The sequence below is a fragment of the Balaenoptera musculus genome, chromosome 2 (assembly GCF_009873245.2).
Source record: "Balaenoptera musculus isolate JJ_BM4_2016_0621 chromosome 2, mBalMus1.pri.v3, whole genome shotgun sequence".
Lineage (NCBI taxonomy): Eukaryota > Metazoa > Chordata > Mammalia > Artiodactyla > Balaenopteridae > Balaenoptera > Balaenoptera musculus.
This window is the reverse complement of record NC_045786.1, coordinates 146,764,387-146,782,506: the sequence shown is the minus strand read 5'-3', so window position 1 is coordinate 146,782,506 and position 18,120 is coordinate 146,764,387. Positions and strand designations below refer to the sequence as shown.

General features: G+C 35.6%; 1 protein-coding gene across 4 annotated transcripts in view; it reads right to left on the bottom strand.

Annotated features, from left to right (window-relative positions):
* Positions 1 to 18,120, bottom strand: part of RBM25 (RNA binding motif protein 25) — a 53,162-nt gene that overhangs the window by 15,983 nt on the left and 19,059 nt on the right. For all 4 annotated transcript variants that reach the window (XM_036841518.1, XM_036841520.1, XM_036841521.1 and 1 more), the window contains 8 exons: positions 16,896 to 16,953; positions 14,038 to 14,198; positions 8,034 to 8,219; positions 6,577 to 6,630; positions 6,253 to 6,336; positions 2,498 to 2,784; positions 305 to 527; positions 106 to 195 (listed from right to left, as the gene is read on the bottom strand). In XM_036841518.1, coding sequence (XP_036697413.1) covers positions 106 to 195; positions 305 to 527; positions 2,498 to 2,784; positions 6,253 to 6,336; positions 6,577 to 6,630; positions 8,034 to 8,219; positions 14,038 to 14,198; positions 16,896 to 16,953 — 1,143 coding nt within the window. The remainder of the gene's footprint in view (positions 1 to 105; positions 196 to 304; positions 528 to 2,497; positions 2,785 to 6,252; positions 6,337 to 6,576; positions 6,631 to 8,033; positions 8,220 to 14,037; positions 14,199 to 16,895; positions 16,954 to 18,120) is intronic.

The following is an 18,120-nucleotide window of genomic DNA, read 5'->3' as shown; positions in this document are numbered from 1 at the left end:
TACTGGGAGCTCATACTTTTTAACTATAAAGTCACTTCTACTTAACAATAAAGATTTGATCTGATTTTTATCTGAAAAATCACTTATTTTAACCAAGAAAATTACCATTTCTCTTCTTCTTTCTTCTTCTCTTTCAGCCTCTTTCTCATACTCCCGGGTTTTCTTTCGTTCTCTGATTTCCCAATTCTTAAGGCGCTAAAAAAAGAAATTGTAAAAGCTTAAAAATGTATACAAAGGGTTCTAAAATTTTTGACTAACCTACTAAGTACCAAGATTTAAGAATAAAAGCTTTCCCTTAATTTACCTCTTGATAAGCAGCCTCTTTCTCTCGGAGCTTTCTTTCAAGTTTTCTTCGTTCATATGCATCTTCTTCATCCTCTTCTCGGTCCCGCTTCTTGTCTTTTTCTCTCTCGCGCTCCCGTTCCCTTTCTCGCTCTCTCTCTCGCTCTCGTTCTCTTTCTCGTTCCCGTTCTCTCTCTCTCTCTCTTTCCCTCTCCCGTTCCCTTTCACGATCTCTGCTCTTTTCTCTACATAAACAAAAGATTTAAAAAATCTGTCAGTCTTTGTGTTTTCGTTTAAACAAAAGAGAAAGTAGGACAACATATATTATGAAATAATATACAAACTCACTAGCCAGAATTTAGCATTTGGTTTCTGCAGAATTGTAAACTCCTCTATACAAGTCAGAAAGACACAGAATATAATCCTGGCCCCAAATTCTGAACTGCTTTCTAAACTCAATGTTAATGCTTATCAGCATCTCAGAAAACAAACAAAAAAACCTGGATATGAGAAATACTAAGGGCCAACAAACATGTTACAAGATAGTCTACTTCACTAGTGATCAAGGAATACAGATATTGGCAAAGGTGAGAAGCAAAGAGCATTCTGGCATGTTGCATGGGTAAACCAGAACTACAGTTGACCCTTGAACAACATGAGTTTGAATTGTGCAGGTCCACTTATACACAGAGTTTTCTCAATAGTAAATACTACAGTACTACACGATCCGAGGTAGGTTGAATCCACAATTGGTTGAATCCGTGGACGAAGAACCGCAGATATGGAAAACCGTGTATACAGAGGGCCAACTATAAGTTATACTCGAATTTTTGCCTGCACAGAGGGTCGGCACCCCTAACCCCGGCATTGTTCAAGGGTCAACTGTACATCTATCAGCAATAAAAAGTTCTCAAGTATTTAATTCAGAGTGATAAAACCAAACTGCAGATTTGTGATACCATGGATGTAATTATACAAATTTATGTATATATACGATATGAAACAGTACACTGTAGTAAAAGTATAAACCACTCATTTTAATACATGTCAAATTCTCAATAGTGGTTATTCAAGAGAATAACGGTTATTCCAGTGGAGGAAGGAAGGGAAGGATTTTAGTGCCCACTAAAGATTAATAAGAGTACTGAATTCCAGTTAACGCAACCGGGGGACCTCCCTTCAGCTATAATCAGGTAGAATAATATCTCAACACAGTAATGTATATTTGAAAACTAGCCTGGGAAAAAAAAAGGTGGGATTTCCTCTCTTTCGTCTACTGGCTTCCTTCTACTCACGCCCTTCTCCACTTCCTTTGTTCACTTTTGCTCTACCTCATTCCTAAAGAATTTGAGATGATATGTCATATGAATTCAATATAATTATGAAAAAATTTTAAATAAAACAAAACCAAACCAAAGTGAAATAAATTACTAGCAGCCATAAAGAAAAAGTAAACTTAGAGCCTGGGAGATTAAGTTGTGGCCATCCAGTGGGCTATAGGACCAAACAGACACCAGGAGCTAAAAGCAGTGGTACTAGAGCTGATTTCCCACTAGAGGGGACCTCAATCAAACAGTGACTAGAGAAAATGCCCACTGACCAAGGGAGAGAACAAGGAATCATGTCTATCCAAAACACTGGGTGGACGGCTGGTGTGTGCTGGCTCTGTATAAAAACTGGCTTCAGACAGAAACTAACACTAAAGTTGAAAATTGTTAATTTAACCAATATATTTTCTTTTTTTTAATTTATTTACTTTTGGCTGTGTTGGGTCTTCGTTGCTGTGTGCAGGCTTTCTCTAGTTGCGGTGAGTGGGGGCTACTCTTCATTGCGTTGCGCGGGCTTCTCATTGCAGTGGCTTCTCTTATTGCGGAGCACGGGCTCTAGGCACGCGGGCTTCAGTAGTTGTGGCTCACGGGCTCTAGAGTGCAGGCTCAGTAGTTGTGGTGCACGGGCTTAGTTGCTCCGCGGCATGTGGGATCTTCCCGGACCAGGGATCGAACCTGTGTCCCCTGCACTGGGAGGCAGATTCTTATACACTGCACCACCAGGGAAGCCCTTAACCAATATTTTACATGTGTGTGAGACAGCAAGCCAGGCATGCTTCGTGTCTCAGGAAGTTCTATCACCACATCCATGCAAATGGCCCAAGAGAGTACTAACCTGCAGTTCTATTAAAGCTATCAAGCACACAGTAACTTCCATAAAGCCTTACCTTGATCGACTGCGATCCTTATTCCGATCTGAGCTCCTTTCTCGATCACGGTCCCGATCTCTCTCTCGATCCCGATCTCGATCTCTCTCTTTTGTCCGGTCACGATCCCTATCCCGTTCTCGTTCCCGCTCCCGTTCCTTCTCCTTTTCTCGTTCACGTTCTCTTTCCCTTTCTCGTTCCCGTTCTCGCCTTTCTCGTTCCCTTTCACGCTCCCTCTCTCTTTCTCTCCGTTCTTTCTCAATTTCCTGTCTTTCTTTTTCCTTTTTGCCTTTCTCTTCTTCCAGTTTCTAGAAACCAATAAAAGTACTTTTAGAGTTAACTCTATAGCTCCAGTATTCAGACTTTTCCCGGCGCAAAGCCCAATATTGGGAACGACAGAAAAAAAAAAAACCAAACCACTGGTACTTTACTATTAAATACTTGTGGCTTTACTTAACAAATAAAACTGAAGCAATCACAAGCCTAGATAGATTTCGTGCAAAACCATACACTCTAAACAGACCAGGAATCTCCAATCTTGGATGCTGGGAGATTGTGTCAAGTGTGGCTGACCATTCAATGATTATGTAATAACTAAAATGACCATGAGGAATGTGATGGTTCATAATAATTTCTAGAAATACAATCACTTGGCTAAAATGTAATTCTTCCCATTATGAATTTCTTTAAATCAGTGGGACTACTGCTGCTAACTATAACCCCAGACTTCCCGTTACCTAACGATTATTAGTTGAGTGTTTTAAAGGGGAGGTGGGGGAAGACAGTCAGGTCACTGGAATGCAACTAAATAATCTTCTGCCCTCTGGTTTGCCCACCCTCCAAAAGACAAGCTGAATTCAGCCAATATCTGCCCTATCACCTATGGAAACATTTACTCCCACCATTACAAGATGGACAGCCCACCAAATACAAAAAGTTTGAAAATCACTCGCTTCAAGCAAAAATGTACATAATCATAATATTTTTATTTAATTAGATTAATTTTTGGCTTAATGTTAAAAGCAACATATTTATGCCCATTATGCCTATAAGACAATGAAAATACATGAACAGTGATAAATCCATCCTTGGAAGGAACGATTGCGTATTAACTTACAGATGCTGTGCTAGGACATGGATCGCCAACACTGGATTAACCTTGCCTACAAGCTATGCTTCTGGGAGGAAGAGCAAGTACATGGTTCACAAATAAACCAAATAACATTCAGACCAAGTTTGTACCCTGACAAGATTACCAGCGTACCACACGGCTTCTGCACAAACTCAGAAAAAAAAATGCCCCAAACAGGAAAAACAAAACAAAAACAAAACATTTTTCCTTTGGTTCCATGTTTAGTGTCACCGAAATTTAAATGACAACAATAAAATGTGCATTTTTTTCTTTTCTCAGTCATGTAAAGCATTTAAAACAACTTTAAAAAGCAATCTTACCTGTTATACTCTCTTTCTCTTGCTCATGGATCAGAGAACTGATAGAAGATTACGAAAGAAAAGCTAATGCATGAGAAATCAATATATTCAGCTGTGGTGCCAGTCTTATATCAAAATGGAACGTAGGCAAAGCCAATACTGAATACATTGAAATTACAAAGGGAAGAGAAAAGAAATGGCAAAAAGAGGATAGAAACTGAAAACTATTTAAAGGGGTAAATTCTAATTTTTGAAACAGTACTATAATGGAATAAAAAAATGTGTACTGTAAAATGAGGCTAGACTACATAAAACTTACCTCAGTGTCATACACTTATAAAGAAATTTGTTTATTTCTGAGATAATAAATACTTACAGATTATTTTAGCTGTTCCAATAATTTCTTTTGTAGAGTCCCTCAACTGTTTTATGCTTGCCTATTCACTACACTACTTATTTCTTAAATGTATAGTTCCACTTATATAAATAATGATTTGTTTCAGAACTCATTTCAGAAGTTTAGTTCTAAGTAAATGAAAAAGTGAGTGAATCTTGTCCATACTAAATGCAATTCTAAAAGATTATATCAGATTATATATGCAGTAAACAGATACACACACACACACATATATATTTTTTAAGACAAAGACTGGAGAAAGAGGAAATGAGGTGGTCTAAAAAGACATAAGAAAGTAGTGAAATAATGAAGAGGAAAGGACAGAAAAAAAAATCATAAATCTTACCTTATTCTCTCTTCAGACTCGTCCGTGCTGTAAATGGACGCCCCCTGCCACGCTGATACCCTGACAGTCTGTGGTTATTTTATAAACTCATACCAAAACATGCAAAGGTTCACTGAGCTCAATTTTTGTTACCGAAGTTTCAAATATCCCCTTTAACCATACCACCCAATAAAAAAAACTGCTTTTCTTTTTCACTTTGATTTTTATTTTTAAAACACATTTTGGAAATTCAAAACATTCTCCCCACAGTGAAATACGTGTAAGGCAGTCAAAGGCCTGACAGCTTCTCAAACTCTGAAGCAATTACCTTTTGAATTAATTTTTTAAAACATGATTTCCTTATACTTTACCAATGACATGACACGATTTAACAAATAACAAAAAGGGGGTAAACCACACACACACTGTATACCATTTTCAAGCTTGCTCAGAAAATTTTGAGTACTGAACCTAACCAAAAGCATTACTCTATAATGACTTCCCATGGACTAACTTTCTAACTCTCAAAATTAATCTGGGAGAACTACAGTCGTGCTTTTAGACATACTTAATTCCTGAAAAGGCCCTGTGTATGTGAGCTAGGGCTCGGCATCATGATAATAATGTGTTCAACAGCACTGAGTCGATGGCATTAATTGTCAACGTGGGATTTCGAAAGCTATAAGAAAAAGTAAGATTAAATAAAAGAAAAAATGAACACTTAACATCTCACTGAGTTAAAGGTCACTCAATCTTAGGAAAGAACCAGTAACATCTTATTATCTGTAACATCAAAATACATTTCACGCAGTGTTTGCATTTCACCGTCCATAAGCATCACCTTCAACACCAGGGAACATTCACAGATGCACTGTCATTGAGAGAAGCTTTCAATAGGCAAAACTCGTGAGTGGGATTTACGATGAACAAATACCCATTTCCAAGCCAGTTACCCCTTTGCATATTTTTCTGAGGGGGCATCCATAAATATAATAAAAAACAGAAGCTCATACTTACATCCTATTCCTTGTTACTTTCCAAGCTGAGAGTTTCATCTTGCATTAGTCACCATATGATCTCTATCATAATGGTGGGGGTCAATGAATAGATTAGCTTTATGGGAATTTACAGTTCTTCCATGCATCTAAAATTTGGTAAGTCTGGTAACCACTGACCTACTTTTTAAAATCTCCCCCTCTCAAATCTATACAAATATAATCTTAAATTTTAATCTCAGCTCTAAAGGTTTTCCTAAGATTAAGTTAAATAACTGCCCCCAGAAATACACTACAGTGTATGTTATTCTGCTGCCCCCTTGAATCTAGTTTAAACCTGACCTTGATGTTTATGTTGAAATCTAAAAATAAAACTAGCTTTTATTCATATTAAAGTGAGATGACTGCAGAGTAGTCAGTAACTGAAAAAGCTACGTACAATATGCCAAGGACTACTCTAATATGGTAATCGTCTTCTGTTTGTTTCTATCTAAATATCAATTAAACCTATATAAAAAGCATTTAAAATTATATTCTACTGTAAGGTTGATTTTTCTTTTTTTGTCTGTTTGCTTTGGATTCTGTAAAAAGTCTAGATTGGTATCAAGTGAAAAAACAAGAATACTACCTTGTGTGTGTCTCTGAATTTGCTGATCTCTCGGGATATCAGGTCTCTTTTGTCTTCTTCCATTTCTATAGCATTTATATCCTCCTAAAAGACAAGGGGGACAGGTGGGAATGCATAACCATCAATCTACATTGATATAAACAGACAGACGGAAATTAAAAGTTAGATATTCTGTACAGGTTTTACAAAAGACAGGAGTAAATAAAAAACTTACGTAGTAACAAATCCAACAATCTAAGTTAAAGAGTTAGATAGACAAGAATCACAAATCTGGCAATTAGCAGTAAACATAAGTTATTGCCAAAGCCTATAATGTAAACTAACCTTAGTGATGAGTGGATAAGGGATCAGTGGGGCCACTGGAAACCTGCGAAAAATCTGCGGAAAAATCCACAAAGATTAAAACAAACAAACCAGAGTTCATATTACTCTGAAAAACAATTTTCTATATGTTTACACTGTAAGCAATGCAAGATTTCTGTAACATTTTCTTGATTTCAAATTACTTGATAATAAAAAAGATTTCACTCACTCTATAACCCCTCCCATGACCCACCACTTCCTCTCCCTCCAACACCCCCAACCAGTGGAATAAGGAGGGTCTCGCACTAGCAGTGCTTTTTCCTTGATCCCTTCCAAGACAGAGGAAACAATCGTAACAACAAAATTTACCCATAATTCCTGCCATAGAGCAGAATTTCTTTGATTCTCTCCTCCCAACCCGTATCAAACAAATATGTCAAGTTATTTTCTCCTTTGCCATTAATGGGGGAAGAGGAAGAACAAACCCTACAGGTCTCAATTACCCTATACCTGACTGACTCTTAACAATTACCATTTCCAATGATTGGCAGTTCACTAGACAGGTTCTTATGGCCCCATGAGGAAGAACAAGCCAAGTAATAAAAATGTATCTGGCCACGAAGAAAACTGAAGATGGACTAATAAGGCAATAAAATCCAAAATAGTATGAACTATAACTACCCCTTGATATTAAATCACAATATATGTTTCATAGTACTACTTTTCCAGGGCATATACAACCCATTCATACAATACACTTCCAATATTTTTAAAGAACACTCCCTATAATTTCTCTAAGTATATCCAAATTAAATGAATATAAGAAAACCAAACATTTTCTTTCAATCTGGACTCCCTACTGTTCAATTAGCTTAGGATGACGAAAGTAGGTGATGATACAATACACTGGGGAGGAGTGTTTCATCTCATGCTGCTCTTTCATAGTACTCCAGTTATAAGGCCAATAGCATTACTGTCCATGGAAGGAAATGAGACGTGACTTATAAGGAAAGGTGGCTAAAAACTTGAAAATGGGTCAAAATCCTCACTGAATGAGACCTGGTATCCCGCTTGGAGCAGAGACAGAAGAAAAATAATAAGGGAGTAAGGCAAAACAAGGCCAACCCCTTTGTGACAAAAGGGGAAAAAAAAAATCTTACTTTGCCCCTTAATATCAGTTCCTATTCATCACTCAAGTCTGGGTTTTTTTTTTTCCCCCTCTTACTTAATGAATCCACAAATATGCACAAGCTTTCATGTCACTGCATTTCAAACATGCGAAACAGGAACGTTGTGGTAAAAAAAAATTAGGAAGTTAGTTGGTAACACATAGTCAAATTAGCCTTAACACTATATTGTTATAAACGCTAGTCACTCTACTTTCCCCTCAGAAGTTGGAAATAATGAAAGCACAAGAGTGACAGTACAAAATGTAAACTGTAGGAATGACTCTGTTGTCAGAAATCAGTAACACATACGTCCTCCTTCTTTTCCTTCTTCTTCTTCCTGGGGTGAGAGTCAGATTCTTGCGAGGGGGCATTGAGCTCGCTGGAGTATTCCCGTATTAAAACTTCAATGGCCCCTTTGATCATCTGATCTCTTCTCTTTGTTTCTTCATCTAAGGCTTCTTCATCATCATTAGTGACAGTTTCTGGCCTGGCATTCTTAAAAAAAAAACAAGGCAGATTCAGGAGAGGGAAGGGGGAAATCAAACAAGAAAATCAAAATCATTCTAAAACAAGTTAGTACACAAAACAAACATGTTTTCTCCCAAACATCTCTGCAGTCCTATTAAACACAGATTTGGATTTATTCCTAACTTCACAAAACTAAACTTCATTTGTTTTATTGTTTTTTCCTTAGATACACTGTACTTTACGATTTTCTTTTCCTTTCTACCCTTGATAGTTAACATTCTGACCCCTAGCCAGCTACAGAAAGACCGAAATCACAGGGCTAGCGTACTACACATCTGCAAAGCTTTCACAATTTTTCAGATTGTCTTGCTCAATACCTGCACAAACTAATGATGTTTACTGAATAACTCATTCAAAGTTGAAAACTTTATTACATGAAAAAAGCAAAATACTATTTTATGTACACTATGGTAGCCACCATTTAAAATAAACAAAAACAGTGACTTCCCTGGCGGTCCAGTGGTTAAGACTCTGCACTTCCACTGTAGGGAGCGCGGGTTTGATCCCTGATCGGGGAACTAAGATCCCATATGCCGTGTGGCACAGCCAAAACAAAACAAAAATAAACAAATATAATAAAGTGTTCAAAAAAATTTAAAAAGTAAAATAAACAAAAACATATGTAGGTTAAACAAAAACACTTGATGGCTATATACAACAAAATGCAAGCATCAGGAAGGTCAGGGGCTGAAATGATGGCTTTTTTCCCCTCTGCTTTCTACAATGTGGGAATACCACTTATAAAGCTCATATATTATACACTAAAAAGGAATTGACTCTAAATACTGCACATCTTTCTCCCCATGACTTGCAATTGTAACATTATAAAAATTGTAACATTATAAAAATAAGTAACTCTTTGTAGGACTTTATTATCATTATTATTATTATTGTATTTTTGGCCAAGCCACGTGGCTTGTGGGATCTTAGTTTCCTGACCAGGGATTGAACCCAGGCCCTCGGCAGTGAAAACACAGTCTTAACCACTGGACCACCAGGGAATTCCCAGGACTTTATTATTTTTTAAAAGAAGTCGACTGTTACTTGTGTTGATGTGGGGAAAAAAAAAAAAATTTTTTTTTATTGGTTTCCAATGTCCTACTATCCTTCTTGTTTCTGTCTGTTTTATTTTAAGGCTCCTAGTTAAGGAATTAATCCAGTTCAAATGACAAAATTTAGAGCATGACCTCTAGATAATTTCATTACCCTCAACTCTTCTTAAAACCTGGAAAGGTGGGAAAGTAAGACAAAGAAGCAACAAGATAAACATAAAGATGTATGTGTACAAAAATTTTTGTAACTTAAAACTACATACATACTTGGGTAAACATATATTGTGCAAAGTTTCAGATACAAACAAGAATCCTGCTCTTCTGGACAAATGCTGGCTCTTGGTCACAATGCATGCAACTCTATTCAAGGTGAGTTTCATACCTTGTACCTCCTTCATATAACCTAGCCGTGATTTCATAACAACTGGCATTCTAAAAAGCTATCTCCAATGGATACTTACTCAACAAGCATTTATTTCTTAAATTAATTTGCTCAACAAACTTCTAAGAGCCTACCCTATGCAAGATACTATGTTAGATGGTAAAAAATTCAAAATTAAAAAAAGAAATAACTTGCCCTTAAGCATTTAACAATACAGGGTAAGAGAAGGATATGATATAGACAACCTTCACGTAAGTCATTAAATGTGATATTATAAAACTAACCACTCTTTACTTTCTCAAACCTGCCTCTTCATCTAATCTTCTTGTAACCAACTTTCTACTTGGCATCTGGGATAAAGACAAGATGCTTTAACCAAGGACTGTAATTAAATTGTTTACATTATTTACCAAGAACATTGTAAACTAAAATTGTGGTGATGTGTTGTTCCTTTCTTATTCTAAATCAATAACATATCACAATAAGGTCATTACGCAGCTTTCACTAAAATCCCTTCAGTGAGACTCTGCTTCTCCAAAGGTTTTAAATGAAAGAATTAAACCACCAGTAACTTGTCACTGAAACCGTAGGTCCTGAGATACATATGGCTATTTCAACGCAAATACTCAGCTGTTGAGACCTAAATTCTTTATTATGAAAATATACCTCATGAGGGAACATCCAGTCTGTGTTTAGCATTTTCCCTACATTCTAAATTTCTTTCCATGAACCGTCTATATCTCCATGCTTTTTTTAAGCATAAGGACTGAGGTGGGGTTATAAATCCAAAGGCTTACTCAACTAAAAATACTCATAGCCCCTAAATTCGCTACCACCATCATCCTAAACCAAAACTTAAATATTAGTATAGCTGGTCTTACCTAAATTAGAAGTAAAGCATTTGGAATGAACTAGTTCACACCACCTTACAAATGACTACTGCCCCTTGATCTATAAAGAAAATGTACATTTTTAGAAGGAAAGCTTATGAGCCCAAATCTCTTAACCAATTGTTAATGTAAGAAAAACAAAAGTAGCAATATATATCATGGAAGGAAAAGTTATTTTTAGTTTCAACTTAAACTCTACCTCTGGGTCCTGAACCACAGACAGTTTCCTGATTTCCAGTTTTTTCTTCCACTTCAGAAACAGAAAGCACATTCAGTAATACTGAGCAGCAAAAAGTGAAGGGTTTGGAAGTACAAGAGGATCAAAGAAATCAACTGAATATCTGAGATGTTTTACATGGCCCACCTATTTGGCTCTTTTCAGAGGAATTAAAAGCTTCCATAGTAAAGCTGCTAGCTGGAGAGTTAGAAAGCAGCTCTACTAGACTCACTCTTTGGCACTGACCTCTAGAGTTCAAAACAAGAACTTCTTTGGGAACTAAGCAAATGCAGAGTTCTTTCTTTTGAGAAAATGTACATTCAACCAGACTAATTTCCAGGCAAAGATGTGAAAATGTTCCTACCTGCAGTATCTGATCTGTCCTCAATTAAAATGTAAAGCAAGCAGCTCTTTCCAAAGATTATCTGTACTTCCACCGCTTGGCAGAATTCATTCTTGAATGTGTGATTAACAAGCACTATCTGTGACGATCAAGCAAATATCTCTACTCCTATACCGCTACTGCTGAACAACCAGAAAGCAACAGGACATGGACTAGATCAGCGTGGCTACCCCAAATGAAATACTTTTACTAAAGGTCATAAAAGTTGCTTCTACAAATTCTGCAAAATCCAAATAAAAGCTTTTAATCAAGCTACTACTCAAGGCATATAGTTCCTCTTAAAATTCTGGGTCAGGAAAAATCTCTTTCTAGCCAAACTCGTGGTTCTTTTTGAATCGGAGAACTATACAACTAGTATTTTTTCTTCTGTCTGGGAATCAGGAAAATGTCTGGATAGGTAGCATACAAGTTTCTCAATGTCTCATTCTCATGTCACCTACTTTAAAAGTCACTATTTTCTAAATTTCTCCAATAAATTGACAATAAAAGAGAAAGAACAAGTATACTTTCACATTTTACCCTGAAAAATCATGACAAACCTGCAATCTACTCCACAATATACTCATATTGGCTTAAGCTGTTTGAAAAAAATTTTAACTGACAGAATTGCTCAACATTTTCATTTTACCAGTATTGCTGAGTAAAATCGACACTCCAAGAAAATATACCATGTTTGTCTTATGACTTCAAGTACCTCTGGGCACCATGCCAAACGCACCCAGAAGTCATGTCTGTTAATTTTTTAAATTTCATTTTATCTGAAATAACCGTTCTGTTTTTATTGGAGGTGGCTTCAATTCCATTCTTGAAGAAAAATATAAACAGATTTCAATTGTGATTCCTCTTACTAATGGTGATTACAAAATAAATCAAAGTCACACGATTATACATTTCCTTATTTATTACGTAACTATACAGTGAAGTGATTTACTTCATATTCAGAGTACACCATCTGCAAATGCCACCATTTAAACCACCTCACAAGCTAAATTTCAAGCACAGTAAAACAATGAATCCAGGGAATTATATAAAAAACTTTGACGACACTGAATGCATGCTTTATTTTAAAAAAGAATTCAGTTATCACAGCAAGGAAAATCTAAGAAGTCTTGCTGCAGACAGTTGGCTTTTTTAAGGTTTTACTGGTATGACAGGCAATAGTGCTGATATGAGATAAAATACAATTTCTCTGGAGTGTAAATTGTGTTACTTCCTTTTAAAGCTAGGGAAAGACAGTAAGATTATCAGGTGAGCAACATAACTGCAACTGTTATAATAAATGTTCACCCCATTCTTGTTATAAGCAAGACCTTAAGCCAGGTTCTGTGGAGGTACAAGATGAAAAAACATAGTCTGTGAATTTATTGTCCTGTCTATCTTATAATCAGAGAATGTGGGATACGGGAATGAAACAGGGTACAAGGAGCTGTGAGAGAGCAATACAAACAATACATACGACAAAGCAGACTGACGTAACAACAGTAAAATCCTGTTTTATATGAGAAGAGAGGATTTAATTCTGCCTGAGAGGAATCTAGGACTGATGACAGCTATATGAATCAAGCAACATTTTAACTATATGGATAGAATTTCAACAGGGAGCTTGGATGAGCAACAAGGACATCAAAGCACAAAGGAGTTTGTAGGGATACGTGACTGACACATGCAGGGAATTGATGGAGAAAGCTAGAAAGGTAGACTGGAGCAAGCCTTGGATGCCATGCTAAGAATATAGGCTTTACACTGTGAGAAATTCAAAACCATTAGGATGCATGAGCACGGGAGGGGGCTGACATAATTATACTTATGTTTTAGAAATATAGGGCAGTACTATAACAGGCAGATGAGAAGAAAACTAAATGTAGATAAATCAGTTAAAATACTATTAAAAATCCAGAGAAAGACAAGATTAAGTGAAAAAAGGGTTGTTTACAAAATAATACTTCAGAATTCAATCCTCCATTTATAAAAGAAAAATAAACTCACATATTCCAATTAAAACTATATTCACCCATACAGAGAAAAATGCCTGGAAGAATATGCAACAAAAATGTCTACAGTGCTTACTAATGATGATAGAATTATGGGTGATACTTAATGTCTTCTTTATAGGTTGCTCTATTTTTATGAATTTTTTTTACAATGTTTTTGTAAAGGAGGGAGTGGTGGAACCAAGAAACCTATTTCTACTTTGAATGATAGTGAAAAGCCTGAAGAGAGCAAAAAGGCTGTTTTGTTTTTGTAGAGACAGGAAGGTAATAATGAATCTATTTTGGATCTGTTCAGCTTGATGTGTCAAAAGGAACTAGGAAGGGAAAACAAGGAAATATACACTCAGGTTTTAGCTATTTTTTGCTTTGTTGAGAGGGAATAATAATGTATACATTACAATACAACATACAAAAATTTCCTTTACTTTAGCTTCACTTAATAGAGCCACCACCTGATGAAAGTAATAAGACTTATTTTCATTCATTTTAGAACCTGTGTACTTCTAAACAAGAGGGCAACTAATAAAAATTTTGTAGGTTGAAATATATTTTGTACTTACTTAAAAGCTGCCTTAATGAATTAGCTCTGTTTGGAATAGTCTGTACCAGTGTTTTCTCTGGCAAGTTAACCTTGTCCAGCCTCCCTTACTACCTTCATCCCAACCTGGAACAAGTAAACCAACAGTCATCCACCCACTATGGGTAGATAAAAGACTTAAAATAACTATAAACTATAAAAACACCCTCTTGATGATCTTGTGAAGCCCCGTATTAGATTTTTCATAATGAGAAGTATTTACACTGAAAGAGCACAGCTGGCCTAGAGAAGACAATGCTATAGAAAACATACCCCATTAGAAGCTTTCTTCTTCGCTTTCCATTCATCCAGTTGTGCCTTTGTCTTTGCATCAACTTTAACAAGTAGCTTCTTCTCTCCAATCTGCAGGTCATGCAATAACCTGAGTGCACGGAGGGTTGATTCAGGCTCCTTATACTCACAGAATCCGAAGGCTAGCAATGGATGTAAAGAATTAGTGAAACATCAATACAATTATGAAAGATGAAAAATATTTATGAAAAATTGAAATCATTACAGACCAAACATTATAATACAGGGATTATTTATTTTGTCACTCTTCCCTTTCCTTCAATTACCTTTGATACGGATTTCACTTTTAGTACCCTCAAACAACCAAAAGAAATAAGAGAAAACAAAAACAGGGGAAAAGAAGAAAAATTCTCATCAGGCAAATTGCTACTTATTAGAAGTGCTGATAAAATATTTAGCAGAATCAACAAATTTCATGATTAATTCTTTTAATTATTTCATCAATTCATTCCATCCTGACTTCCTAACAGCTACAGATAAGTGAAAACAGTCTTCCTGAACCTAAATACAGCACTTTTCAATTCAGAGATGTTAAACTACAAAAGTATTGATCTTTTATTCTAGTTACCAGTCTCATTTTTCTGTATCTGTTTCATTTTAATAACTAGTCTCACCATTATTACCATGACTTTAAACAGATATTAAAATTAAATTTAAGAGTAAACATTGAAAATAAAATTAAACAAGTGAATCCAAATATGTGTACGGTTAATGATACAACCACATATTCTGAGTGATTTTAAAACAGAAAATTTGACCATAGATTTAAGTTTGATATATCCTAAGGACAAAAAGACCTGTCTATAAAAAAGAAAAGTTCAATAATCATATTGTTGATGACAGTATTGGTGCTATTGGTCTGAAACTGCTGTATGTGAAATGTGAGATGATAATAATAATAAATAATAATTATTTAATAGTCTATCATCCCCAGTGTTGAAGCTCAGGATTCTAAATGTGGAAGAAAGGAAATATAGACATATGACAGAAAAGATTAAATAAAAAACTTTTAGGCTTGAATTTGAATTAATGTGCACTGGCAAAGCAAAGACCACACCACTCCTACCATGAGTACACCTCATTTCCAAATGGCCATTTTGAAAACAATTTCCCACTGAAAGGAATCAGAGCTTCTTGAGAAATGGCTGATACCAAGTCTGGGGCAGAAAAACTACTAGCTGAGCTCTGAATATCTTGTCATCCCAGATAACAAGGAAGCTATCAAAGGCATTTAGGCTTGTGTCAAAAATCACCAAAGATCTAATTTCCAGAGGCAACTTGAGAAAACTTAAGCTTCACTAGTGATAATGACAACTAATCCACATTAAATATAATAACAATTGAATATGCTTCAATCTAAAACTTCAAAATACTTAAAAAAAAATCACTGGTAGAGGATGCTGACAACATAAGATCATTCTTTTGAAAAATGAAAGAACCAAAGCATTTATCCTGTTTTTCTTATAGAAGTTATACCTCTAAGTAACCAAATAGTGTATGGAGGAAGAAATTTATCCTTATAGATGTATTCTACTAACAAATGAAGATTTTTCTTCAACGAAGGAAAGACAGAATTCTTCCCAATAGACTGTTACATTTTGCAACCCTCCAGTGAGGGAATCAACATATGCACTGACAATCAACAGCTGCTAACATTAAAAAAAACCAACAAACAAAAAACCCAATATGACTCCTAATGAAAGAGCACTACCTTTAGAGAATTCTTACATATAAAAACAATCAACAAAAATAACGCACACAAACTCAAATCTGATCAAGTCTCAAGCTACAACTACCAACCAGTTTGCAATACAATGCAGAGGATAGAGATGCATGGCACATAATTCTACTGGAGCTGCAATAAGCAAATCCAGACTGAAAAAACACTACTGGGCAAATGACCCAGTTTCACCAACAAATAATTTCAAGGGAAATAAGAGAGACAGAAGAACTAAAAATATTAAAAGAGATTCAAAAATATGTCAACCAATTGCAATGCATGGACTTTATATGAATCCTGAATCAAAAAAACTATTTAAGAAACTGACATTTAAGACAGCTGGACATCTGATCATTGACTGGATATTGACTGAATGTTGGATATCTGAATACTGACTTAATAATTAAGAGAAAGGTGTTTTTTTTGGTCTTATAATTGTATTTTAGATATGTTTTTTTAAAAGACCTTATCTTTTAGAGACATACTAAATATTTACAGACAAAATGATCTGGTGCTCAAGATTGCTTAAAAATAATATAAGAAGGAAATGGGTAGGGTACAGGTTAAGCACAAATGGCACAAGTTGATAAATGTTAAAAAGCTAGGTGACGAGTATATGAGAGCTCATCATACTATTCTGTTAATTTTATATACATACGATTTTTTCCATAATAAAAGTGTTCAAAGGTTGTGTATCAAACAGGTGTCTCTACCAACTAGTATGAAAAGAACAGTTTGCTTTCAAGACTAAGAGGTTATCACATCATCTCTTCTCCTACTTTCTTCCTAAGTCCTAATTGTTCCATCTTGATCATACACTCCTGCTCTGAAACAAAAAGGACTTCTTAAAGTAATCTTATAAGAAATCAGTTAGTCTGAGTAATTTTTTTCCCTCTCCTACCTCCTTCACGTTATCCTTTTCTACTTTCTAATCTCAACTCTCAGCCAACATCTTCCCAATTCCCTTTAATCCTATTAAAGAGTGAAGACAGAGTGCCCGTAGAACACTCCTACGGTTAAGGACAATGAGAGTAAATGCAAATGTACTTATGTACACAGATTAAGATGATCTCAAATAAATAAGGAAAAATTTACCTACCTTGAAGTTTTCCAGATGCGCCTTGTACTCTCTTCCAGCTCAAAACCAAGCCACATTTCTGTAAAAGAAAACAAAGATCGTTACCACCTAAGCTAATTTATCATGCAAATAAAGGGCACAATTATATTCCCGCTACGAAAAAATGGGAGTTAAAAAAAAAAAAAAAAAACTTGTCAGCAACTAAATGTTGCAATTCCCACAAACCTACTATATGAAAGAAACATACAACAAATCATTTTAAAGGAAAATATAAATTCTTACTGATTCTTATTTGTAGGAAACTGCCTACCTTTCAATAAATTAGACACTTTACAGTTATATTTATCCTACAAATATATACATAAAACCAAAATGCCCAAATATTATAATAGTTAAACTATAATAAATTTAAGTAAATATTGAGTTAATAAAGACTATGTTTTAAAACATATGTATATATTATAAAAGATTTTTAATGACACAGGGAAATGCTTGACATGGGATGCAAAAATACCTTGAACCATGAAATTGCAGACATACAATAAGATTTTTAACTATGTAAAGAAAAAAAATTTCCATAAAATGATCAGAAATATTCCAAAATGTTAATGGGGCAGGTTGTCTGAAGGGTGGGATATTACACACTTTGTTTACTTCCTAAGTTCTTAAATATTATTTCTAATTATTAAAGTAAAAACGAAGGTTTAAAAAAAGTTTTGTGGAAAAAAGTAACTGAAGATTGCCTGTCAAAGCTGAGAAATAAGTGGATTTTTCTCTGAAGGGAAAGATATTTCCCTTCAGAGAAATTACTAAAGTGATAGTCAAAGAATTGGGACTTCCCTGGCAGTCCAATGGTTAAGACTCTGTGCTTCCACTGCAGGGGGTGAGGGTTTGATCCCTGGTTGGAGAACTAAGATCCCACATACTGTGCAGCGTGGTCAAAAAAAAAAAAAAAAAAAAAATATATATATATATATATGTATATGTATACATAAAAGAAAATTTCCCAGGACTTCCCTAGCAGCACAGTGGTTAAGAATCTGCCTGCCAATGCAGGGGACACGGGTTTGAGCCCTGGTCCAGGAAGATCCGCGGAGCAACTAAGCCCATGTGCCACAACTACTGAACCTGTGCTCTAGAGCCCGCGAGCCACAACTACTGAAGCCCGCCCGCCTAGAGCCCGTGCTCCGCAACAAGAGAAGCCAACGCAATGAGAAGTCAGCGCACCACAATGAAGAGTAGCCCC